Here is a 22,463-nt window from a genome sequence, read left to right on the forward strand (position 1 = left end):
AGCCAAGTCAATTTGCGATGCACGATTGCATTTCTCCTTTAGTCCCATGCAAATTATCATTCATGCACAATCAAATTAACATTCACGCAGTCTTGTCCCTGGACTAAGGGATAAGGGATGTTTGTTCAAGATAGGTTTTGATTTCATACTTAGCAGGATGGGTTCTGGTTAAAAGATCACATGCTCACCCCTTAGTGGAAGATATATCTGGTTCCATCTATAAGCATGCTCACCTGTAACATCTACCGAGAAGAGTGACCAGCTAGGGAGCTCTAATCAACATGTTTAATCTCAAACAGAATCGTAAAAAGTTCCAAGTGTTGAAGGCAGAGCAATCTTATAATTAATAGATTGAAATAAGTTGCCCTGGAAATTAGAATAGGAAATGAAACATACTAAGAAAATTACAGTGAAGCAGCTAGATGTTGAGAAACTGTCTATATCTGGCCTGTTTCTCTTTTATAAAGTTAGAAACCGTGGGAACATCCCCATGCATCACTATTTTTCCATTTTCCATATAAATAGCACCGTCTGCATATTTGAGTTCTTCCAAACGGTGTGTTACCCATAGTGCAGCAACTTCTGGACTAGACACAGAATTCTTGACTGCCTCCACAACTCCTACCTGGTAAACATCTCAAAAGTGAATCAACAAATAGAAATGCTTTTGTGGAAAGAATATCTATAGAATGTTGTGCGGGGATATATACTGAAGGGGATACTTAGATACATGGCATCACACATTTTGGATAAAGAACCTACCTAAATTTGGTAAGGTCCAAACAGAAAAGACCTGTCTACTTGGAAAGAAAATTAGAAAAAGAGAAAAGATAGGAGAATAATAGAAATAACTCTAAAAACCTTATTTACTTTTGGTTATTTGGTGAGGAAGTTTCAGAGAGAGAAAAGTAAAGAGACAAAAGAGGTCACTCTCTTCCTGTGAGAACTATTATGAGATATGTAACATCAATACCACATTTATTTTTCCTACTTGAGCATCGTATCAAAGCATTTCTTCTAGGACTAGGGTTAGGTCTTCCAGATAATCTACATGGGGAGAGGCTGCTGATTTCAATGTAGTGAAGATGGCTTACTCTACATGCCTTGGTGCGCTACAAGCCTTCTCATCCACCTTCTTCATATTCCTATGTCTCGGTGCTTGAATAGTTGTATCATCATCAGCATCATACATCTGCTTCATCCTTCCATCTTCAATTCAACATCAGCATCATACATCGAAACATCGGCACAATATCAATTCAGCACTTCCAGTCAACAACCCAACCATCGGCACGGCTCAAGATTTTGAATCTTTATTTATCTTTATCCATATGGAAAAAATAATTTTCAATTACACCATTATCCTTTGGCTAACAACTTAACTAGACTGAATTGTTAAAGAACAAAGCAAAGTCGTTGACAGAGTGATCACTTCTTTGTCAGTCACTAAAATTGGTGAAATGCATGACAAACTATCCTGACAAATCAGAGAAGCTTCATTTCTAAGACCTTGGATTTAAGATGGCATAAAGCATCAAAAGCAAAGATTAGGAAATTTTTTAAATCCATTACAAGAAATGTTTTAAGATTAACATAAAGAACAACAGGAGGCCTAAGAAATTCCAGTCATACCTGGTCATGTTCATCTAAAAATGTTGTAAGTTCATCTAATAATAGAACTTTAGATGCTTCAGCTAAGGCACCTGCAATAGCAACTCGTTGTTTCTGTCCTCCACTGAGGGTTTGAATTGGCCTCTGGTAAATGCAACAAAGGAGACAATAGTACATTAGTAATTTGCTTGGAACCAGAACTATTAAACAAGCAAATGAAATATAAAAACATAGTAGTAAAAAAATCTCACTTGTGAATAACTTTGCAAGCCAACAGCTTCTAAAGCATTTGAGACTCTTGATCTAACTTCATCTGAAGTTAGATTAAACTTACCAAGACCGAATGCAATATCTGCTTCTACTGTTGGCATGACCACCTAAAAAATAAGAAAGGGTAAAAAGAACACAAAAAGTGACGAGAAACAAAATTCAAGATCTAAACTAACCACATATGGATTAATTATAAAATCTTACCACTGAAAAACAACAAGAGTGTACTGCTTTAAGCCCCTAACACAGATTACTAAACTATCATTTTGCCTAAAAACTAAGAGAAAACCCTAATTTAAGGCACATAAAAGTTAGACTCCTTGCATATAGCAACATTTGTCCTAAAATTTTCTCATCTTTTATAATGTCACTTCAACATTTGTAGAATGCAACTTGCATCCTAAAATCAATACCCCTAATCAATCTTGCAATTAAAAGTGGGCCCTAAAGGGATACTTATTAACTATCAAAATAATTAAATAAATATCACTTCTATAGTATAATGAAATTTCAATGTGATTGTTAGAATGTTCGCAAACAAGCTCTATAAATGCACTAGAGTATTAGCTCAGTAGATTATAAGGTATAGTGTATAGACCAACAAGGTAAAACTATAGTTAATGCTTAATTTCTGCTCTTCCTGTTTCTTTACCTAGTCACAAATCCTATATTTTGTTTGCTGTCAAGAAATGCATATTTTTCATGCATGTAAAGCTAATTCTGGGAATAAACCAAGAAAACAACAATTGTATGACTAATTTTCTTTCGTTTATTGTACATGATGATTATATGGTATGTTGAATTGCTACAAATTTCTTGTTAAAATAGGTAGCATAATTATCATATATTATAAGATTATTTAAAACAATTTAGAACTTTTATAGGTGGTCTTTGAAAAATGAAAACTTGCAAATGATCTGCAATTTAGGAGATTTTACGAAAGCAGAAAGAAATACCTGGTGATCAGGATTCTGAAACACAAAGCTGTTCGGCTTTTTTACACTGACAATTCCATCATCAGGATTTAGAAATCCTGCCAACACCTATGCAATCAAAATTCAATTTAGAAATATAATGATAATCAATAGAATTATTAAAAAGGAATTGTATGCTATCCTACTCCAATTTATAAGGTTGTTGGCAAGTTTTGATTATGCAATTAGTACTTAAACACTAAAACATAAAATGCAACTTTGAACAAACCTATAAAGCATATGATTTCCACTATGCAATAATAAATCTATCTTTAGAATATGCAACAAAGGGGTACCTTATGTTCTACAATTAATTCTTTTAATTCATTGTCGCCATTCCAACACCACTATGTCACAAGATTACTGCATAGTGATCTAAATAAAACAACTATTTTAATTATGATTATTCTTTCTACCAAACTTCTGCGGACAAAAGTTTGAATTAGCAGCAATGCATGGGGAAATCTTCTCTCTTCATCCAACATCTGATTTCAATTTTAGCTACCTACTTTAGTTCTCATTTGACAGACATAAAGGAATTTCATTAGGGCAACACTATTGATTTTGAGAAACACATGGTGCCAAACGGTAGAAATCTCAAAATTTCTTTGATCAAATTCAGAAGTCCAAATCGTGCAAAACCAGGACAAATTTACCACTTAAGATGCTTCAGACATTCAAATCTCAACCAACATAATCCGCACTTATCCTGAATCATCCAATTCGCTTCGCTCACATGCTACAAGAACAAACCAGTAAATGGGCCTACCTTCAAGAGGGTGGACTTGCCGCAGCCATTGGGACCGAGAAGCATCCAAAGCTGTCCGGGAGGAACCCGGATCGAACAATTCTTCAGAATCGGCACCAACTTCCCCTGCTTATTCGACAGCGAGAAGTAGAGATTACGGGCTTCGATGGCAGGTGCCGGCGAAGCCTGCATCGCAACCAGCCGAGACTGCCGACACCTGAAGGAAGTCTGAAAGGATGAGCCAAGAATCACCCAAGGGATTGGAGAGGTGGTGAATCACGCACCTCACTGCTGATGCCGACGGCAGGGTTGGGGCGATTGACAAGGAAGCAGCGCGATGGAGCGAGAGGGCTCGAGGCGGCATGGGCAGGGAGAAGCCAGACTGAGGTGTGGGAGGGGCGTCTAGGTTCAGGTCGTGTCTGTGTGACGGTCCCATCCCATCAAACCGGACCGATCGGTGATACAATTTTGAAAATTACTAACAAAATGATAAAAATAATTAACTGAAAATGAAATTAATAAAAACTATTATTTTCGTAATTGGTAAAGTACAAAAGAGTCCCCGACCTGGAAGGCAAGTGGTTAAGTGGATAAGCATTGCCACGTCCCACATTCTCATGGAACTGGAAATTTCATCTGAGCCGTCGATCAGCCCTCGATGCCATGATCTACTGTGCGTGTTGGGATGCCAAAATGTGCATTTATATTAATTATTAATTGACGCATCCACCCCGCTTCTCCCCTCCGATATATCCGTCCGATCGGCTGACCAGGTCTACTATTCTCGCTGCCCCCGCTTCTTCTTCCCGTCCTCACCGATCCATTTCAGGCGAGGAATTGGTGGGTGAATTTCTGTTGGATCTGTTGGTAAGAACCTTGTTTTGGCGATTTTAGCTTTTTAGACCTAGGATAATTTGGCTGGTTTTGATGCAGGGAGGAAATATTGTGGATTGGTTCGGAGTCTTTCTGCAGCAATTTCCACAGATTTGGACGCCTCCGAGGGCATTAGCATGGCGGTGCCAAACGCGGTAGGGGAATCGGTGCTCGCGGGCGGAGGGGAGAGGAAACGGAAGCGCGGGAGCGAGCCCCCGTTGGCTAAGTGGCGGACAGAGGGTGAGCAAAGGATCTACTCCTCCAGGCTCATCGAAGCCCTCCGCCGGGTCTGCCAATCCTCCGATTCTGCGCCTTCCGCGTCGTCCTCGGACCACGTGCGGAGCTGCGCCGTCCGAGAGGCGGCGGATCGGGTGTTGGCGGTCTCGGCGCGCGGCCGAACGCGGTGGAGCCGCGCGATCCTCTCAGGCAGGACTCTCAAGCATCGAGTCCGGCCGAAGGCCCGCCGGCCGAAGCCTGTGAGCACCGCATGCGTTGCGCGGGCCGCGGCGCAGAGGAGAAAGCCCCCGGCGCTGGAGAAGAAGACAAGAGTCCTGGGACGGCTGGTCCCAGGCTGCCGGAAGCTGTCCTTGCCATCGCTTCTGGAGGAGGCGTCGGACTACATCACGGCGCTGGAGATGCAAGTGCGGGCCATGAGCGCCATCGCCGAGGCCTTCTCTGCCGCCGGCAGTGCCTCCTTGCCACCAACTCACGCCAACCCTATGTAAGTCAGATGCAAAATTCCTGATTTCCACTTCCTTCTTTTAATTTTTCTCTCCCTCAGAATTCGTGGCGCATTATGTTGTACCTTTTGCTTCTCTATTTTCTATCTTGTTTTAAAATCAATCCCCATCAATTCCCAGAGGCTTCCCTTCCCCCATATGCTATGAATCTTTTATACGCTGTCGCCGGTAGCTAGATGCCGCATTGTTTAACATTTGTTTTCCTTCACCATGATTAATTTTCTCTGGATGACCTCCTATTATCTCTTGTTTTTGTAACACTTGGCGTAGTTCTTCAGTTTAAAATATTTATTTTTTCTTATGGTCTATACATGTTGTATGTCAAATGATCACATCATATTGCAATACTCAATAGTAAAATGGTAGGCTTGGTCGTGGCCTTGTTAGAGTGTAGGAGGACATTATAAGCGAAGCAGGTGGACTGAAGATGCGACCATGTGAATCTGACTTCTCAGCAACCAAAGGGAAGATAAATGAATGTGTCAACCGCACAGCAAATGGAAGTTAAGGTTGAGAATCAAGTCATGTGAATGGGGACTCTCTCGTGCCTGCTTCATTATTCATGCGCTCTGCTTCTTCTGCGTGTTATTAATGAAAAAGATGAACATTGTGAGAGCTTTTACTGCCGTAATTATTAGTCCACAAGGGAGGAGAGCAAAGGACAATACATGAGCTGGCAAAACACCTTAATAAAGGAGGAGGAAATGAGATTAGAAGAGAGCCGAAGGGAGCTGGTGCACAGGATTGAGTTTTGCGTCTTAATGTGACCAAAAGTGAGGTCCCGTCGGGGGAGGGGATGCTTGTTGTTGTTGTCGGGGATTCTCGTGTTTGATACTGTAGCCAACACGCTGACCATGTTGCGAGAGTGAGTGTTTGGCTGTGGTGGCCTGTTCTTTGGCGCTCGCACTGCCTAGCAAGGTCATAAGGTTTGACGTGTTTTTGGACTCTTGTGCATCTGATATTATTGGATTAACATCTCTATCTTCTTATTTGTGACAGCAGCACATCAGAAATGCCTATTTCCCAAAGAAATTTGGATTGATCGATATAAAATAGTGTTTTTAAAAAAATGATTATATTTCTGCAAAGAAACTATTTTTCTTTAGAAAAGAACAGAGTCAAATTCCAAGGAATTATTAAAGCATGTTGAATGCACGTTCAGCCAAATGGCAATGCTGCAGCTGCATGGGTGGTAACCCTTAGAACCGTAAAAATCTAGCAAGCAAAGGAACAAGAGTTCAAAAATAACGTTGATAGTTCGTATCAAAAGGCACACGAGCAGGTCTGTCTCAAAGAGAACAAAATGATCTTGGATTACTTTAGAAGCAAATTTGATGAGTTGCTCCTTAAGAAAAATGATTGCAAATACTATTTTTGAACAGAAAATTACTATGAGTCAACAATTTTTGAACAGCAAATTAATTCTACTGAATCTTATCATACTTTAGCAAAGATAGGAACATCATTTCTGGCACATCAACAACATAGATCACTGTGTGGACTGAAAACATTCAGGTTTTTAACACTGGTTTCAAATTGAACATTTATTGACATAGTAAGCAGGAGTAAACTGAGCAGCCTTACAACACAGATGATGCTCGAGCTGAGAGATTCAAAGTTTTTGAGGATGCAATTAATATATAGTTCAGGCTTATCTTTTTCTTTCTGCTGAAATATTTTGATAAACTTTATCGATATCTGACTGCGCACATAAAAAGAAAAACTAAGGTTAAATATTCATGACTGCATATTGAATTAGTACGCATATAGATCTAGCTAAGCACAGTTTTGTGCTGTCAAAATATACCTGATAAAACTTCAGCATTTGTGCTCTTTTCTTCTTCATTGTAGGAGTAACAAGGTCTCGTTCAACGTCAAATGGTAAAGGATCTACAACAATACCTTTAATGTGCTCAAAACCTCTTAGCTGCAAATTAAAGCAAGCAGGGTAAGCTTTACAGTTTGATTATGAAATCTTTTACATGCTTATCTACCTTGTCCATCAGGAAGTATATATTGGTATCAGAATGATCAGAAGAAAACCAGAAAAATAGTTGAAGAAAAATAGTTTACCTTGCTAGTTTCAGCAACTTTCTTCAACTCTTGGAGAATGTATTTCTTCAGGTCTTCTAGTTTGCATAGGTCATAGAAAGATCCCTGATGGCCATTTGCTTGTGCCCATCTTTTCGTACTGTCCTCGTGCGGCGTGACCACCGCTACGAGCACAGATTTGAAGCTGTCCCCATAAACCCAAATCTAAATACATGAATGAATCAGTATTCCAGATTATGATTCACTAGAAGTATCTATCTTAGAGTGAGACTGCAGCTTACATCTTCAACAAGTGGAAAAACTTTATATGTGTTCTCTAGGTATTCAACTGCAACATATTCACCCTGTGATAGTTTAAATATGTTCTTCTTTCTGTCAATAATTTTCAGAACCCCATCAGGTCTCATCTCCCCAATGTCCCCTAAATGAAAGGGTCAAACAACATGAAGTTTTAAGGATTGCTATAAAGTAACAAAATTTGGAAAAAGAATTGGGTGTCTTACCTGTATGAAACCAGCCATCGATCATTACCTCCTTTGTTAACTCGGGGTTTTTGTAGTACCCTGTGAAGATTGTCTTCCCTCTTAAACACACTTCACCGCGTGAGGGAGTCGCCAATGGATCATATCCCAATTCTGGAACTTCTTCTAGGCGCACCTCGATGTATGCAGATGCAACACCGACGGTGCCAACCAGCGACATGTCATCAGGAAATCCAACTGTGCTAACACCACAGGTCTCTGTTAAACCTGAATTTTTTGGAGGGAAAGTCATAGACAAATATCAATTCAGAAGAAAGCAACAGCAACAATCTATAGAGCTCCCCTCAGTATGTGAATAACATGTTTTATATGCATTACCATAGCCTTGAATAAGATAAGCACAACTAGTAACTCTCAAGAACTCCTCAACTTCAGGACTCAAGGGAGCACCTCCAGATATTATAAGACGAACACGGCCTCCTAACCTGGCTTTCACCTAAAGGAACAACGAAATCCATAAGACCAGAAAATACAATAGGTTTTCTAGAGTGAGGTGATGTAAAGATGAGAAATAGCAGATTGCAACCTTGCGAAAAGCCAAGAAATCTGCTAAGGGTGAAGCAGTCTTATGTGAATATCCTAATCTCATCCAATGCAGTTTACTAAGATGAAGGGAAGAATGAAATGTCAGCTAAAAGAATATGGTTTATTTAGAAATTAAGTTCGAACGAAAAAAAAATGATTACTATTTGTTTAGAGCATTGAAGATCATCCTTCTATGTGGTAGGAGTTCTGACAATGCCTTTAGCACACCTGAATTTTAAATCCTTGGTGTAAGAAACGTCTGAGTATAAGATTTAATTGAGAAGATTAGTGATAAGACTTTTGATATATATATAAAATACCTTCATAAACTCTTTCAAAAACCCTAGGGACCCCGGCGAAGAGAGTTGGCTTCAGCTCCATAAGGTCATCCCTCAAAGCATGTATATCCTTGTAATTGAAAGTCCATCAACAACATTATCGATCAAAAGGACTATGCAAAAATCTGTTTCCATACCCCTTGATAATAGCCAACAGAAGCCCCATGGTGGAAAAAATATTCTTCAATCGTTCGGTCAAGAATGTGAGCAAGGGGAAGAAAGGAGAGGTAGACATCATCTGTTGTCATCTATAACATACAAATCTAGTCAGATATCCTAGCTTATACTAAAGCACTAAGACGTAAAAGCACCATTAGTAATAAACTAAACAACAGATATGAGTAGAGGCAAGAATATTACCTTATCTTCAAATTGCTTCATGAATAGGTCAGTTCCCATTACATATGTTGCGAGGCATTCATGAGTCAATAGCACACCTTTCGGATCTCCTCTTGTCCCACTTGTGTACATTATCGTGCATATATCAAGAGGTTTAGGAGGCAATGGATCTGATGTGTTTTCTTTCCCCTGAATAATCAATATATAGTTATTAAGCCAAATTTAAGGAAACAATCTGACATGTTTGTTTTCATTAACTTAGTAATAAACAAACCATCTCAAGAATTTCGTCCCAAGAGTACAGTTTCATTCCGGTGTTGGCAGCAGCAGCATTTTGTTCCGCAGTAGTAGAACCAAATGAAACAATTACTGCATAATCAAGCAACACACTGAGTGAAAGTTAAAATATTGGAACAATTAAAAGATGAGCATCCCCACCTTTGAGATGCATACTGGATGTGCAGTTGGAGGACAGGATCTGCAAAATGATGGACACATATTATATATGCTCAACTTAAACTCGACTTCCATTAAATTAAGATTGTCCCATTGGGGGGCCGTTTTGACCATTAATTGAGTCAGTTGGGCTCCTCCATTTAAACTAAAGTACTGCCCTTTACTCACCTGGTTTATTTTTGTCTCCTGGACAAAAGCAACAACAATTTCAGCATGCTCTACGATGTAACCAACAGCTCCTTCACCTGTTAGCATATCATAACTTGCATATCATAACATGCATATAAGTTTTCAGACTCCAGAGATTATTAAGTACCTAGTGTATCGTAGAGTGGAACACAAACATAACTGTATCCATTGCAAGCCTGTGCACAAATTCCTTCCGGTGAGGATCGAGTTTACATAGTTGAAAAAAGTCACTTTAGTTGAGGACAACAAACCTCCATGGCCACAATCCAGTTAGGACAGTTTACTGAATAGATCCCTATTTTGGAACTCTGTTGTAAGCTAATATGTCAGAAAGAACTATCGAATGCACACACACGAAAAATCATATCGCGCTTAGTTGAATCATGTTTACTTGTTTGACACCGAGATGACTTAGAGCAGAACCAACTCGCAACACCTCTTGGTAGACCTCCTTGTATGTTTTCCATACATAAGGCCCTGCCTATTTTAGATTAACATTCAAAGTGAGTATTAACAACTTGACAGTCGAGTTTGGAGGTTAACAATCTTGATCAAGAAATAATTTACCTTCCCATTTTTCATCTCGCGCCATCCGAGCATCCTGTTCGATGGAAATTTCTCTGCAGCTATCCTGAAACACAAAGCATACAAGATCAGCTAACGACGAAAACGTATGGGCATAGTTTCGTCCCAGTACCTAAAGACATCCCATGAGGTGTTCAAGTCGTGATCAAGAGGAGGAAACCCATCCTTTGCCAAGATACTTCGGTACACTGGACCCACTGAGGGATTCCCATCTTTCCCTCTTCTTCCGCTCTCCACTTGAACACTGAAATTCGCCATGATTCTACGCCTTAACTGCAAAGCGAAGCAGCAACGTCTCGAGAACGTGAAGCACTCTTACAGTTCAAACTAGCAAGTAAGCATTTTGATCTTCCACTATCCCTGATCAAATTGGAAACAATGTTGCCAAAAATTAAACTTTAATGACTCAAACAAAAAGTGAATTGTCACCACCGTAATGTTTAAGCTGGAAACAAGTTCAAGAAGTGTGTCCAAACCAACCAGCTGAGAGATCTGCGGCAGAAGGCGTGATCCACCTAAACAAGTTCTTGGTCACCAAGAAAACTAAAAGTTTGAGAGTGGTTTGAAATGCTGTGACACCATTGGAGAAGCCAAACAAATATTAATGCTAATCCGCTCTGTGAACACTCCGTGAGGTGTGTGGTTCACAGAATATTGAGTGCGCCATTAAATTGATAGGTCGATACGTCATAAATGGGCACACACACCAACCGATAGTTCCTTACGTCATAAATGGGCGCCCACACAAGACCGGAGCACCTCCGCCGCTGTATCTCCGTCCCCCCTACTTTCCCTGTTCAAGTCTGCAATGAATGCAAGCAGCCAACCACCCACACTTACCAATAAAAGAGCTGACGAACCACAACTGCATGACCCCCCACCAAGCTTTGCACTTCTTTCTCACCTGCACTTGGATCGTATATCCAAATTATTTCAGAAATAATTTTAGAAATTGTCTAAGATAATGATTTATTAATTTGTTAACCCTCAAATGAATGGCATCCCATCAATTATGATGCAAATGGAAAACGCTGCTGGTCCTGGAAGTAAACACTCGTACTTAAACTGAAAGAGGCAACTTAGACAGGCTGGTCGGGAGCTCTCGAGCTCCTCCTTCTGGACATCGCTAGCTAATGCGTCCTTTTTTTATAATTATTATCATTTAAATACAACTGTTTGGACAATGAAATGTTTTTAAATTTCCTCCAGAATAATTTAGTTTTCTTTGTCAATGGAATTGCCTTGTCCCATTGATAATGTTTTTCTTTATTTTTTTTTCCTTTGCAGGCAATTATGGAAGAAGAGTCAACTAAGTAGTTGGAGTGAATTAATGAAAGGGAACTTGTGCGAGTACAGCGGTAGATATCCACCAACTACTAATGTTCATGTTCACTGTTCATGTGATCATTTAATAGAAGCACAAGAAGCAGTGCATTTGTATCGTGAGTAGTTAGACGATAAAATGGGCCAGAAAACTGCAGAATGTTTCTTCGATAGTTGTACTTTATGCTGAGAAAAATTAAAGTTGGTTGTTAAGGTTGCAATTGACCCACTTCATAAGCAATTCAGTCAGTTAACTCAAGAACAGAGGCTGTTAATAGAAGAAATTTATTTTTACTTAATCTTTTAAAGGGGTAGCTTAATATATGAAATTTTCATCAATACGAAATCTTTTTTAAAAAAATCAAATCACAAAATGATTTATCATTGCATCAAAATTCTTTTTTATCTTTTAACTTAATCTTCTTAGTAGCCGAGACTGTATTATTTTTTTCTAATGATTTAACTCTGTTAGTGTTATTAGATGAACAAGATCACAAAATGATTTTAACTAAGTTTATGTTGGCTTTTAACCCTGTTGAAAGCAGAATTATGAGAGTACGTTGAAGTATTCACGAGCATGTAAATTGCGATAGCCACCATCTTCACACGACGTGTTGCTTCCTGTTACTTCGCTGCTTGGTGGATCTCTTGATCAACTCGATCCTCTGAAGTCTAATCTGCTCTCTGAATCTTGCTATGAACTCATCCGCCTTCTTGTCCACCTCATTCTCTTCCCTTCCTCCTGCTTCACGGTTTGACGTCTCTTCTGTTGCACCACCAGACGCCTCTGCAACGTCTTCCCCGGAATTCTTGGCCTGCTGGTTCCTTGGCCTTGTTGTGTCGTTGGAGGCGTCCCAACATTCTCTCCTGCTGAAGTTCTTCAATTCTTCTTTGGGCCGTCTCACCGTCGCGTGATTTCCGTGCTCATGTTTGAAGTACTCGGGTGGAGGCGGCGGCGGCGGCGGCGGCGGCGGCGGCGGTGGACTTGCCTTGTTTTTGTAGATACTCTTCGGCTTCGACGTGTCGGATGAGAACGACGGCGAAGGAGAAAGACGCCTTGGGGAAGGCAAAGTAGGGGACGCTGGAGTTGAGGCAACGGTGCTGCCGCCTTTTATGCCGGCCACCTGTTCGACCTTATTCCCCTTCGACCCTGAGCGTGATATCCAAGGGATCGGAGAGGGAAGTACTGCGGACTCGTTCTTCGAATCAAACAGGTGGTCTTCGATTCCACAGTTAGCTGAGGTAGACTGCTCATCGATCTCCTGGTTTTGTTGTTTTATGCTTCGAACGGGCAACAGCAGATGTTTACTGGCGACCAGATTTGGTGGTTCATTTCTGTAGCATTGAGAACTCCAAGATTGAATCTTGCTCTCGTTCATACTACCAAGTCCATCATCTTCTTCGTCAAACACTGGTGAAACATGAATCATCTGTGAGATAAAACTATGGGGACCCTCCTCCTCCTGTAATAACTCCTTGTCCGTATCTGGTTCTGCGTTCCGCTGGCTGAAAATGCCATAGGACACCGCAATCCCAACAAAGAGGAGGTGGAGAAGCTCCCAGAGTCTGGTGAACATGGATTCCCCAATGAATTCAGGCGCCTGGGAGGGAAACATGGGAAGGAGAGCTATGACGATGACGAACAAGATGAGCTTGTAGAGCATACTCGGGAAGACTCTTGAGGTGGCTTTTTGAGCTTTAGGGGATGAAGTCTTCCACTTGGGTGTTGGTAGCTTGGAGGGGTGAAGAATTGAGCTTGCCTCGGCCATACTTGTTCTAAGCTTGGAGGGATGAAGGTCTGAGAAAGAGAAGTGAGGGGCGAAGGGGAGACTTTACTGAGCAAGGAAGAATGCACCAAAGGATGGGAAATCTTGGTGGGAGAGTGGTGAAGCTCCTCTTTCTTAAAAGCATTGGCTGCTGGCATACTACTCACCATTGATGGCAAAGGCAATGCGGATAGGAAGAAGCCATGGTCGGGATTCTTCCTTTTGGGTTGCATACGCTATCTTTAGGCTGGAAGCATAGAAATTAAGCTGGTAGGTTTTATCCTTCCCCTTGGGGAATATAAATCATATGTTGGATTCTCACGCAGTCCTGATAGAAGTGTTCTGCAAATATGCTCCTCTTTTTGCAACTCGAATTCCTTCCACCTATTATTTCTTTTGTTTTCTTCATCCCTTCTATTTTCTTCTCTTATCTGTGCCACTAGTTCCTTCTTTCAGTGGCCACATCAGTGTGTTCATCTACGACAGGATTAATACGCATACAAAATGAGGCTATAAGCGTCTGATGGGTTTGTTTAACCAGGGAAGAACATATTCCGGTGGATCTGATGCAGCGGGATAAGGAATCGACGTTGCGACTGGCGACTGGCGACTGCTAATTGCTTGTGTTAAACAAATGTACGCTTAAAATGTAAGCGCGTGGTTTATAAGCACGGCCATATTCCCTTATTCTTCTTCTTCTTTCTCTCTCTCTCTCTCTTTATAAGAGCTTGCACTTTGCAGGCATGCGAAGCTAACGTAATGTCCTAGTAGGTTGCCACTAGGAGTCATCATCAGGAGACAGACAGATTCCAGAATCCAAACCTGGAGAAGATACTGAACAAATGGCATGGTTACGTTCTAAGCGCAGTAAAAAAAATAGATAAACAATAAAAACAATCATGGCTTCTCGCATTGAAATCCATTTACAGGAGGCAAAAACAAAGAAGTCATTCACTTGCAAATGAGTACATCGTCGTGGACAAGCTAAGGAGGCAGACAATAACAAACAGACTATGTCTTGTGCCTGCCTCCTCTTTAACTCATCCACCAGTCACTTCTCACTTCAGTTTGTTCGCCAAGCAAGTGAAACCCTAAACCAAGAATCCGTAGTCCCACATGCAAGATTAACCCCAAGCCTTTGTCATCTTTGCGATGGGCCTCGTAATATGCTTAAATTCAATCGCCCGGCTCCTGGAACCTTTGTCTTCTGGCCATTTTGTTCTATCGGGAATAGCAGCATCACCAGAAGAGGGAGATGGGATGGCATTTGTAGTCTGGCTACTACACATCTTGATGATCTGATCAAGCCTCTCGACCACCTCACTCATTCTAGGCCTGGATTTGGGTTGCTTCTTCAGACATTTATTAGCTAATGCTACTACCATCAGGACAGAGTCGGTGCAATAGTTCCCATCAAGTCGTGGATCAATAATGGCCTGGAGCTTTCTGGGGTCTGTTGCAAAAGGTTTCACCCACTCCAGGAGCCTTTGCTCACTTTTAGGTAGGTTCCAATCCACCGACTTTCTTCCTGTTAAAAGTTCATATAGAAAAACTCCATAGCTCCATACATCGCTTTTAGTAGTTAATTTTCCAGTCTGGACGTACTCTGGAGCTGCATAACCAACAGTACCCACAACCTGCCCGAAAAGCAACAGAAGATTGCTGTTATCATGCCCTGCACACTGAAATCAGTTACAAGGAATTGCAGCAAGGTTGAATACTAAAAATTTGAGATGTATGTTTTGAGCTCCACAGGCACATCTGATAAACGATGGCAATATCCCTTGCAATGGGCGCTCAAGGGTTTATATGCAGATTGTCAATGCTCTCTGTAAAGTTAAAGCACAATATCTATAAACAGGTTCGCAATCAGCAGCAATGCTAGTTTAAAGGAAGCAGCTTCACATTTTCGTAACTTTCATGCTTAAACACTAAAGATCCTGTGAGGCAGCATGTTTCTACCAAATGATCAAAGTCATACTTACTGAAGTCAAAACATGGTCAACTCCTGCTGCTGGACCATGTCTAGCAAAACCAAAGTCTGAGAGCTTGGCATTAAAATCGTCATCTAGCAGAATGTTTGATGTTTTAAAATCTCGGAATATTAACTGCATCAAAAGGTTATAAAACAGGTAGAGTGAGGCACCTGAAAATGACCTGAAAGTATACTAACTAGCATATCACAGAGGTAGTAAAATTGTAGGTGCTGTCTTTTAAAGAAATAGTTCATTAACGAGTGAGACAGGATGATAAAACATGACAGTTGATTAAGGCTCGTCTTACGCAACTTTTTACTAAGAATCATCAGACTATGCATTGTGAGAGATTCAACATTCTCTAGCAAAGCTGTCCAAGGATTAATTGATAACCTGAAAATCCATTTCTTCATGAAGGAATGCTAAACCTCGTGCAGCATCTTGGGAAATCTTTAACCTTAAAGCCCATGAAAGAGCTGTAGAAACTCGAGATAGTAAGTGATGCTCCAAGCTTTTATTGTGCATTAGTTCATAAACTAGGAGCCTTTGAATTCCTCTCTCATCATCTTCAGCACAGTAACCTACCAACTTGACAAGATTTGGATGCTTCACTACACCAAGAAACTTAACTTCTGTAACCCATTCGTTGTGCCCCTAAAAAAGATGAAGCAATCCAGAACTTTGTCAACAAAATAGTTAACTTGTTCAATTTCATTTGATGTCAAAATATCACAACAAAATCAAACTTACAAGTACCAAATGATAGTTACTAATGCATCAAATCATCAAGTTCATATATTTTTGTGCTTTTAGACCAAGAGAACACACCCATTTCATTTAAATTACCCTCTTTCACTTAGGGTGTGTATCTTTGGAGGAAATGATAACATGAGAGAAAACTGACCTTTAGGTTAGACACAAATCACGGACAATAACAAGGCTAACAGACTAGGAGAGTCAACAGTGTCAATTTCTTTGTCTGATCACAAGAGAAACAGGACTACATCTCACAATAAGACGGAAAAGTAATAAATAAGAGCTACATCTTCAATTTAAAATGCCTTGATGGCAACTATAATTAAGAAAGGCCTAGGGCAACCTGTGACACTCGGCAAACCCTAAACCAGAGAAATATATGCGCATAATCGTGACCTACAGCACATTTTCTTTGATCGCGAGACCTAAAAGATCGTCCACAGAACTCAAAGGAAAAAAAGAAAAGAAGAAGAAACTTTTACCTGCAACCCGTGACGATTCAGCTGTTTCACGGCGACCTCCATTGTCTCGGCGACGCCGTGGTCGCCGGCGATTGTAAGGTCGCCTTTGTACACGCTCCCGAATCCACCTTCCCCGAGCAATAGAGATCGGTTGAATCCCCTCGTAGCGGCCTTGAGCTCTGAGAACGAGAAGGATCGGAGGCCCTCGGGCGGCCAGACAGCTAGTCGGGGCAGCTCCCAAGCGGGATCGTGCTCGGAGCCTGTCCGCCGCGGCTCAAAGCCCAGTAAGGAGGATGCAGAGGCAGTGCTGAAGGACCGGATCCAAGAAAAGCGAGAGACCCTGGATCCGCCATCGTCGAACACGCCGCCGGCCCCTTCCTCGCCGTGGGAATGAAAGCACTTCATGGAGTCATGACCCGAGAGAAAGACTTGAATTGGAAGGCATCAGAAGTCACGGAAGGAGTGAGATTTGCCGCTTACGGAAAAGGGGAAAAAAGAAAAATTAAAGGACGACTTTTTGTTGGGGGGAAATTTAAAAAAACATAATCTAAATCTAGAACAGGTTGTGTTTTAAATGGATTCGCATGCACTAGACAGCGTTCAAATCTAGCGTTGGCCAATCGTTGGAACCGCACGTGAAGACCAATTAATCTTGGAAAGCGAAGCTTTTAAAAATCTATAAATTAATACAGTTAAAGACAAAGAAAAAAAAGAGACTATATCGAGAGAAAAAAAAAACAAATTATTTGGTTAACGAAAAAGACAATATATTAAAAATTTCAAGCCAGCAGCTGATTATTTTCAAAAAAAGCTTACCAAATCGTCTTACTCAAAAAAATCTCAATTTTGACCATGCCTGCATATATCTTATCAATCAACCGCATAAGCAGTATACTACATAAGATGATTATTGTAAGGGTTTAGGGTGGATTATTATAAATAAATAAATCTTGTGATGTACGGAACACATGTAGCATGTAGATAAACACTTATCTTCCCATATTTCACATATTTGGTAGTGTATCTCACTACATTGCACGTCTCTTTTTTTCATCCCATTACAATAAACACATGTAGCATCTCAAACATAATTCTTCATGTCCACCCTAAGAAGCAACTAAAATGCCACCCAAATTAGTAGACCAAGAGGAACTCTTCAGAGAGCATTACTTCTAAATGAACAAGGGCTTTAAAATATATAAAAATTAAAAATAAATAATATATATGTGTGTGTAAAAAGAATAACAAAAGTGTAAATAGGAGGGTAAAGGAAAGAAGTTTTAGTAATAACAAAGATGAACGACATTTGCTAAGTTGGTGAGGATCATAATTAGCCATATGGGTTAATTTTATTTAGGCGAATATACAAGGAAACAATTTACGTAAAAAGAATATCCTATAGCTCCATTTTAATGATAACGTCAAATATTAAAAGAAGATACATACTTAATGATTCTATTAAAAAGAAAATCCTCTTATTGCCCTTTCCTTCTAGTTGGTGTACTGCTGAGGAGGTTACAGAAATTTCTAGAGAATTTCACAACCGGGACGGCTGCTTAATTACTGTTCGTTAAGTCAACGAGGCAATGTATCGAAATTACATAAGCCTGAGCAACCGTCTAAGAGTACGCCCCAAGGCGATATCTTTATATAGAGAGAGATGTCCCAGCGTCGCTCCTTAGTCGCAAGTAAGAGCATATCTACGAGGTGCTTCAGCGCTAAGAAACCATCGTTATAATTCCTAGATCTCTCTGCCATTTGGATCATCATGGCTTGGCTGATCCATGATCACCATCACCACCACGACCTGCTGCTATCGGCCGACGAAATAGAGCCTTTCTGGTGTTACGGGTGCTGGGAGATGGGTCTCGGCGCTCGATACGCCTGCGTCGAGCGGTGCGGCTATGTTCTCCACAAGGGCTGCTCAAACCCCAGGGAAACCCTCACGCATGCTTTCTTCCCCGACTGCGCCTTCCACTTCCTCGAGGCGAGCAAGCCTAACCGCCGGTGCGACGCCTGCGGCGGGGACGTCCACGGTTACGTCTACCACTGCTTCGAGCAAGGCTGGGACCTGCACCCCTGCTGCGCCAACCTCAAGCCTCGCAAGCTCATCGAAACAGAGGAAGGAGACGGAAGCATGCTGTTGACTCTCCACCACAGGGAGCGGTCTGAGTGCTTATTCTGTGGCAAGAAGAAGCTGAACAGGGACGCCAGAAGCTGGACGTACGTGTCGGAGTGCAGGAAGTACCACTTCCATGTGGCCTGCATGAAGAAAGAGGCGATTGAGGCTGTGGAGGAGGGCAGACGGCTGGAGATTGAGAAGCTAGCGAATAAACTTTCTGTCGCTGGCAGAAGAAGCAGAAAGGCAAGTAAATTTGCAAATATGGCGAAGATTGTGAAGATTGCCATCAAATTCGTGATGGCCGCCGTCTTCGGAGATCCGAGCACGCTTCTCATCTCCGTTATGACCACCCTCTTCAGTAATAATGGATAGTCCTGTTTGTTTCTTGCGTCTCGCAGTATGCAGCGAAGGAAACCGCGCGCGACTTAGTTCATATATATATTATTCCCCTTGTTTTTCTTGATGAATCTGTTTGTTTCAATTATTGCATGTCACTGAGGGGTAGCTAGCTATGTGTTTTTGCATATGTATCAATTTGTGGAATATATATTAATTAATTGCATTGGTAGGAATATAATTGGGTGTAACCGTTGGCATGTTATATATTACCTAACTTCGAAGGAAAAGGTGGATCGCAACTGAAAATTAATTCTCGCACAGATAATTACTCATTATCGAAATATTATATAAGACAAATATAGATACTATACGATGGATAAATTTCACTAGTTGGATATTTTTGGATTCATTTATTTTTCAAATTAATGGACTTCATCATAGTTTCAGTTATATATTATGATCTCATATGTCTAATGTCTAAGACATTTACCTTATCATCCAACGCTCAATTATTTACAAAATATATATATAACTCTAACACTACTATAAACTCTAGAAGTGTGTATTTAAATCTTTGTAATTTTTTAGAATAACTGTAAAAGTTAAGTGAAATTTTAGTTTGACTATCTTAAAAATAATTTAATATCTAAGAGTTATTTGACTTGTATGCAGAACTAACCATCCGCCCAAGTAAACGATCGAGGACAGGACTTTACTTTTTACGCTTCTGTACGCGCGTTTTAGCTTTCAGTTGTAGAAAAGGAAGAAGAATATTCGTTTTAGCTTTCAGTTGTAGAAAAGGAAGAAGAATATGCTCCTCTCGACGCGTCGAAGACGTTAAAAGATCTACGCGACTAAGAAATCTATAAAGCTATTGAGAAAAATAAAGTGGCGTGGATCGGGAGCAAGAAGACGATTCACTCCTTGTTGACCAATTATTCCTTTCGATCGATCGAGCTGTTCTTCCGCCAGTTTGATCGAGCCTCGATCCGCTGATTCGATTCGAAGTCGGTTGAAGAGATTCAAAGCTAATTAATTCTAAAAATATGAGTTTCATCTTTGGCAAGAAGAAAACCCCAGCTGATGATTGTTCTGTTCTATCTCCTCCATTAGATCACATCTTTACTGGTGGAGTTATGAACAAATTTTCACATAATATATAATTTTATACCATGAAAATCAATAGACAATAAAAGAACGAAATCTATTTTATCAAAAAAATTATTTTCCATTGAATCAATCTAATTGATTATTTTTTTCATATCCATATAATTTAATTGTCTCTCCGTAACGAAAATTTTAATTCTTTATACATTCCTCCCCCCTTAACCTAACTGTAGATATTGATGTACATTGAGTTTTTCCTAAGAAATTTATGAATTTATTCAGATAATTATTTTGTAAGAAAATCGATTAATTGGTGAGATATAAAAAATATATTCAATATTGAGAATGTTTTTATCCATCTTTTATCCAATGAAAATGATAATCAATCTCTACATATTTCATTCATCATGATGATTTGAATTACAAACTATAGCTAATTTATTATCATAGTGGAGTGTATGATTTACTTTATCAGGGCGTCTTATAAATAATATATGATCTATTTGTTTGTCTTTAAATATATCCAAATAGAAGTGTCAATTCAGATGGATTGAATAAGTTTAAGTCAGGTTGAAACAAGAATATTATAAAAAAATTTCAACTTGAATTTGATCCAAACCGAGCCAATTTGAAAATTATAAATTCAAATTTAAATAACCCAATTAATCCTGTTTGATTTTTTACTATATGATATTATTTTTTATTATTCAATAAAATAATTAAATAAAGATATAAAATAATAATAATATTTTCTCTAAATCTTAAAATCTTAGATTTCCTCTTAAATTTAGATGAAATTTGGATCCATCTGAATCCAACTTAATTTTAAAAAAAATCAAATTAGATTTTAAATTCAATCTGATCTCTCAATTTTAATCTTAATCTGATATTTTTCGAATCCAATTAACACGTCGGATTAATTTTTGCCCTTTTGTCTGGTTGGAGTACCGCTGCCGTTACAGAAGTTGCTAAAGAATTTCACAAACGCGTAGCGATCGTTTGTTGGTTAAGTCAACGAGGTGACGTAATCGAAATTACATAAGCGTACGTGAGCAATCGCCTAAGAGTGCGCCGCAAGGCGATCTCTTGATATATATATACACACAGAGATGTCCAGCGTCGCTAAGAGTATATCTAAGAGGTGCTTCAGAGTTAAGAACCACCACCGTTATAATTCCTAGACCTCTCTGCCATTTGGATCATCATGGCTTGTCTGATCCATGATCGCCATCACCACCACGACCTGCTGCTATCGGCCGACGAAATAGAGCCTTTCTGGTGTTACGGGTGCTGGGAGAGGGGTCTCGGCGCTCGATACGCCTGCGTCGAGCGGTGCGGCTATGTTCTCCACAAGGACTGCGCAAACGCCAGGGAAACCCTCACGCATGCTTTCTTCCCCAACTGCGCCTTCCACTTCCTCGAGGCGAGCAAGCCTAACCGCCGGTGCGACGCCTGCGGCGGGGACGTCCACGGCTACGTCTACCACTGCTTCGAGCACGGCTGGGACCTCCACCCCTGCTGCGCCAACCTCAAGCCTCGCAAGCTCATCGAAACAGAGGAAGGAGACGGAAGCATGCTGTTGACTCTCCACCACAGGGAGCGGTCTGAGTGCTTATTCTGTGGCAAGAAGAAGCTGAACAGGGACGCCAGAAGCTGGACGTACGTGTCGGAGTGCAGGAAGTACCACTTCCATGTGGCCTGCATGAAGAAAGAGGCGATTGAGGCTGTGGAGGAGGGCAGAGGGCTGGAGATTGAGAAGCTAGCGAGCAAACTTTCGGTCGCTGGTAGAAGAAGCAGAAAGGCAAGTAAATTTGCAAAGCTGGCGAAGATTGTGAAGATTGCCATCGGATTCGTGATGGCCGCCGTCGTCGGAGATCCGACCATGCTTCTCATATCCGTCATGACCACCCTCTTCAGTGATAATGGATAGTCCGAAGCAATAAAGCAAACAGCGAGGGGAAACTGGCATGTTTCATATATTATTCCCCTTTTTTATTGATTAATCTGTTTGTTTCAATCATTGCATCTTACTGCACAGAATAGCAAAGTGTTTTTGCATATGTATTTAATTTGCTATGTACAATTTTTGTAATAGACATTAATTGCATTGGTAGGAATACAATAAGATATCTCCGTTGACATGTGAGTACTTAACTTCGAAGGAAATATATTTAAATATTTGTAATTTTTGAGAATAACTTAAAAAATTAAGTCAAAGTTTAGTTTGACTGGCTTAAAAATAATTTAATGTCAAGAGTTATTTGACTTATATGCAACAGTATCCATCCGCCCAAGTAAATACAGAGAGGACTTTAGTTTTGAGAAGAAAGGAAGAATATGATCCTCTCGACGCGTTGAAGACGTTAAGAAA

The 22,463-nt window shown here is 40.4% G+C and overlaps 7 protein-coding genes across 10 annotated transcripts; 3 read left to right on the forward strand and 4 right to left on the reverse strand.

Moving 5' to 3' along the window:
- Window positions 1-318: 318 nt before the first annotated feature.
- On the reverse strand, window positions 319-4,009 carry LOC141841333 (ABC transporter I family member 10). The gene is made up of 6 exons (XM_074729483.1): window positions 3,888-4,009; window positions 3,625-3,820; window positions 2,838-2,924; window positions 1,863-1,988; window positions 1,633-1,755; window positions 319-625 (listed from the first exon to the last, which is right to left on the reverse strand). Exons 1-6 carry the CDS (start codon window positions 3,965-3,967, stop codon window positions 419-421), a joined length of 819 nt encoding a protein of 272 aa, XP_074585584.1. The 5' UTR covers window positions 3,968-4,009; the 3' UTR covers window positions 319-418.
- A 342-nt stretch (window positions 4,010-4,351) lies between these two features.
- On the forward strand, window positions 4,352-11,572 carry LOC141838744 (transcription factor bHLH148-like). Of its 4 annotated transcripts, XR_012602664.1 has the most exons (4): window positions 4,352-4,470; window positions 4,537-5,197; window positions 7,068-7,164; window positions 11,530-11,572. XR_012602664.1 is itself a non-coding variant. In XM_074726306.1 (3 exons), the coding sequence occupies exons 2-3, from the start codon at window positions 4,614-4,616 to the stop codon at window positions 7,099-7,101; spliced, it is 618 nt and encodes a 205-aa protein (XP_074582407.1). In that variant the 5' UTR covers window positions 4,352-4,470; window positions 4,537-4,613; the 3' UTR covers window positions 7,102-7,510. The 4 variants fall into 4 exon arrangements, 3 of the variants coding, with proteins under 3 accessions (XP_074582407.1, XP_074582409.1, XP_074582408.1); XM_074726306.1 differs by lacking the exon at window positions 11,530-11,572 and having other exon boundaries at window positions 7,068-7,510; XM_074726308.1 differs by lacking the exons at window positions 7,068-7,164; window positions 11,530-11,572 and adding an exon at window positions 5,604-6,186.
- Window positions 6,612-10,500, reverse strand: LOC141838743 (long chain acyl-CoA synthetase 1-like). The gene is made up of 19 exons (XM_074726305.1): window positions 10,355-10,500; window positions 10,225-10,288; window positions 10,049-10,138; window positions 9,909-9,965; window positions 9,785-9,833; window positions 9,637-9,713; window positions 9,451-9,490; window positions 9,287-9,381; window positions 9,034-9,201; window positions 8,811-8,921; window positions 8,656-8,743; window positions 8,497-8,563; window positions 8,337-8,412; window positions 8,129-8,246; window positions 7,772-8,017; window positions 7,550-7,689; window positions 7,290-7,472; window positions 7,024-7,143; window positions 6,612-6,918 (listed from the first exon to the last, which is right to left on the reverse strand). Exons 1-19 carry the CDS (start codon window positions 10,498-10,500, stop codon window positions 6,868-6,870), a joined length of 1,986 nt encoding a protein of 661 aa, XP_074582406.1. The 3' UTR covers window positions 6,612-6,867.
- A 474-nt stretch (window positions 11,573-12,046) lies between the features above and the next one.
- Window positions 12,047-13,558, reverse strand: LOC141840677 (uncharacterized). The gene has a single exon (XM_074728728.1). It carries the CDS (start codon window positions 13,332-13,334, stop codon window positions 12,168-12,170), a length of 1,167 nt encoding a protein of 388 aa, XP_074584829.1. The 5' UTR covers window positions 13,335-13,558; the 3' UTR covers window positions 12,047-12,167.
- Window positions 13,559-14,212: 654 nt separating this feature from the next.
- On the reverse strand, window positions 14,213-16,992 carry LOC141839036 (serine/threonine-protein kinase PCRK1-like). The gene is made up of 4 exons (XM_074726688.1): window positions 16,546-16,992; window positions 15,701-15,961; window positions 15,317-15,439; window positions 14,213-14,968 (listed from the first exon to the last, which is right to left on the reverse strand). The coding sequence occupies exons 1-4, from the start codon at window positions 16,927-16,929 to the stop codon at window positions 14,456-14,458; spliced, it is 1,281 nt and encodes a 426-aa protein (XP_074582789.1). The 5' UTR covers window positions 16,930-16,992; the 3' UTR covers window positions 14,213-14,455.
- A 1,277-nt stretch (window positions 16,993-18,269) lies between these two features.
- LOC141837663 (uncharacterized) lies at window positions 18,270-19,018 on the forward strand. The gene has a single exon (XM_074725031.1). It carries the CDS (start codon window positions 18,293-18,295, stop codon window positions 19,016-19,018), a length of 726 nt encoding a protein of 241 aa, XP_074581132.1. The 5' UTR covers window positions 18,270-18,292.
- A 2,237-nt stretch (window positions 19,019-21,255) lies between these two features.
- LOC141841227 (uncharacterized) lies at window positions 21,256-22,233 on the forward strand. The gene has a single exon (XM_074729367.1). It carries the CDS (start codon window positions 21,297-21,299, stop codon window positions 22,020-22,022), a length of 726 nt encoding a protein of 241 aa, XP_074585468.1. The 5' UTR covers window positions 21,256-21,296; the 3' UTR covers window positions 22,023-22,233.
- Window positions 22,234-22,463: the final 230 nt, after the last annotated feature.

The sequence above is a fragment of the Curcuma longa genome, chromosome 11 (assembly GCF_044706935.1).
Source record: "Curcuma longa cultivar G26 ecotype Majalengka, Jawa Barat chromosome 11, ITB_CL_G26_1.1, whole genome shotgun sequence".
Taxonomy (NCBI): Eukaryota; Viridiplantae; Streptophyta; class Magnoliopsida; order Zingiberales; family Zingiberaceae; genus Curcuma; species Curcuma longa.

What these genes read in the sequence shown, in the direction of transcription:
- LOC141841227 (XM_074729367.1), top strand. Translation starts at nt 21,297, where the DNA reads ATGGCTTGTCTGATCCATGATCGCCATCACCACCACGACCTGCTGCTA.
- LOC141838743 (XM_074726305.1), bottom strand. Translation starts at nt 10,500, where the DNA reads ATGGCGAATTTCAGTGTTCAAGTGGAGAGCGGAAGAAGAGGGAAAGAT. An exon ending in GGGACGAAATTCTTGAGATG is followed by an intron (nt 9,202 to 9,286) that starts GTTTGTTTATTA and finishes TTGATTATTCAG; the next exon opens with GGGAAAGAAAACACATCAGA. An exon ending in CGATGGCTGGTTTCATACAG is followed by an intron (nt 7,690 to 7,771) that starts GTAAGACACCCA and finishes CCTTTCATTTAG; the next exon opens with GGGACATTGGGGAGATGAGA.
- LOC141838744 (XM_074726306.1), top strand. Translation starts at nt 4,614, where the DNA reads ATGGCGGTGCCAAACGCGGTAGGGGAATCGGTGCTCGCGGGCGGAGGG. An exon ending in CCAACTCACGCCAACCCTAT is followed by an intron (nt 5,198 to 7,067) that starts GTAAGTCAGATG and finishes TCTTCATTGTAG; the next exon opens with GAGTAACAAGGTCTCGTTCA.
- LOC141839036 (XM_074726688.1), bottom strand. Translation starts at nt 16,929, where the DNA reads ATGAAGTGCTTTCATTCCCACGGCGAGGAAGGGGCCGGCGGCGTGTTC. An exon ending in TGAATCGTCACGGGTTGCAG is followed by an intron (nt 15,962 to 16,545) that starts GTAAAAGTTTCT and finishes CATCTTTTTTAG; the next exon opens with GGGCACAACGAATGGGTTAC. An exon ending in ATGAAGAAATGGATTTTCAG is followed by an intron (nt 15,440 to 15,700) that starts GTTATCAATTAA and finishes CTTTTGATGCAG; the next exon opens with TTAATATTCCGAGATTTTAA.
- LOC141841333 (XM_074729483.1), bottom strand. Translation starts at nt 3,967, where the DNA reads ATGCCGCCTCGAGCCCTCTCGCTCCATCGCGCTGCTTCCTTGTCAATC. An exon ending in CCGTCGGCATCAGCAGTGAG is followed by an intron (nt 3,821 to 3,887) that starts GTGCGTGATTCA and finishes GACTTCCTTCAG; the next exon opens with GTGTCGGCAGTCTCGGCTGG. An exon ending in GCTTGCAAAGTTATTCACAA is followed by an intron (nt 1,756 to 1,862) that starts GTGAGATTTTTT and finishes TGCATTTACCAG; the next exon opens with AGGCCAATTCAAACCCTCAG.
- LOC141837663 (XM_074725031.1), top strand. Translation starts at nt 18,293, where the DNA reads ATGGCTTGGCTGATCCATGATCACCATCACCACCACGACCTGCTGCTA.
- LOC141840677 (XM_074728728.1), bottom strand. Translation starts at nt 13,334, where the DNA reads ATGGCCGAGGCAAGCTCAATTCTTCACCCCTCCAAGCTACCAACACCC.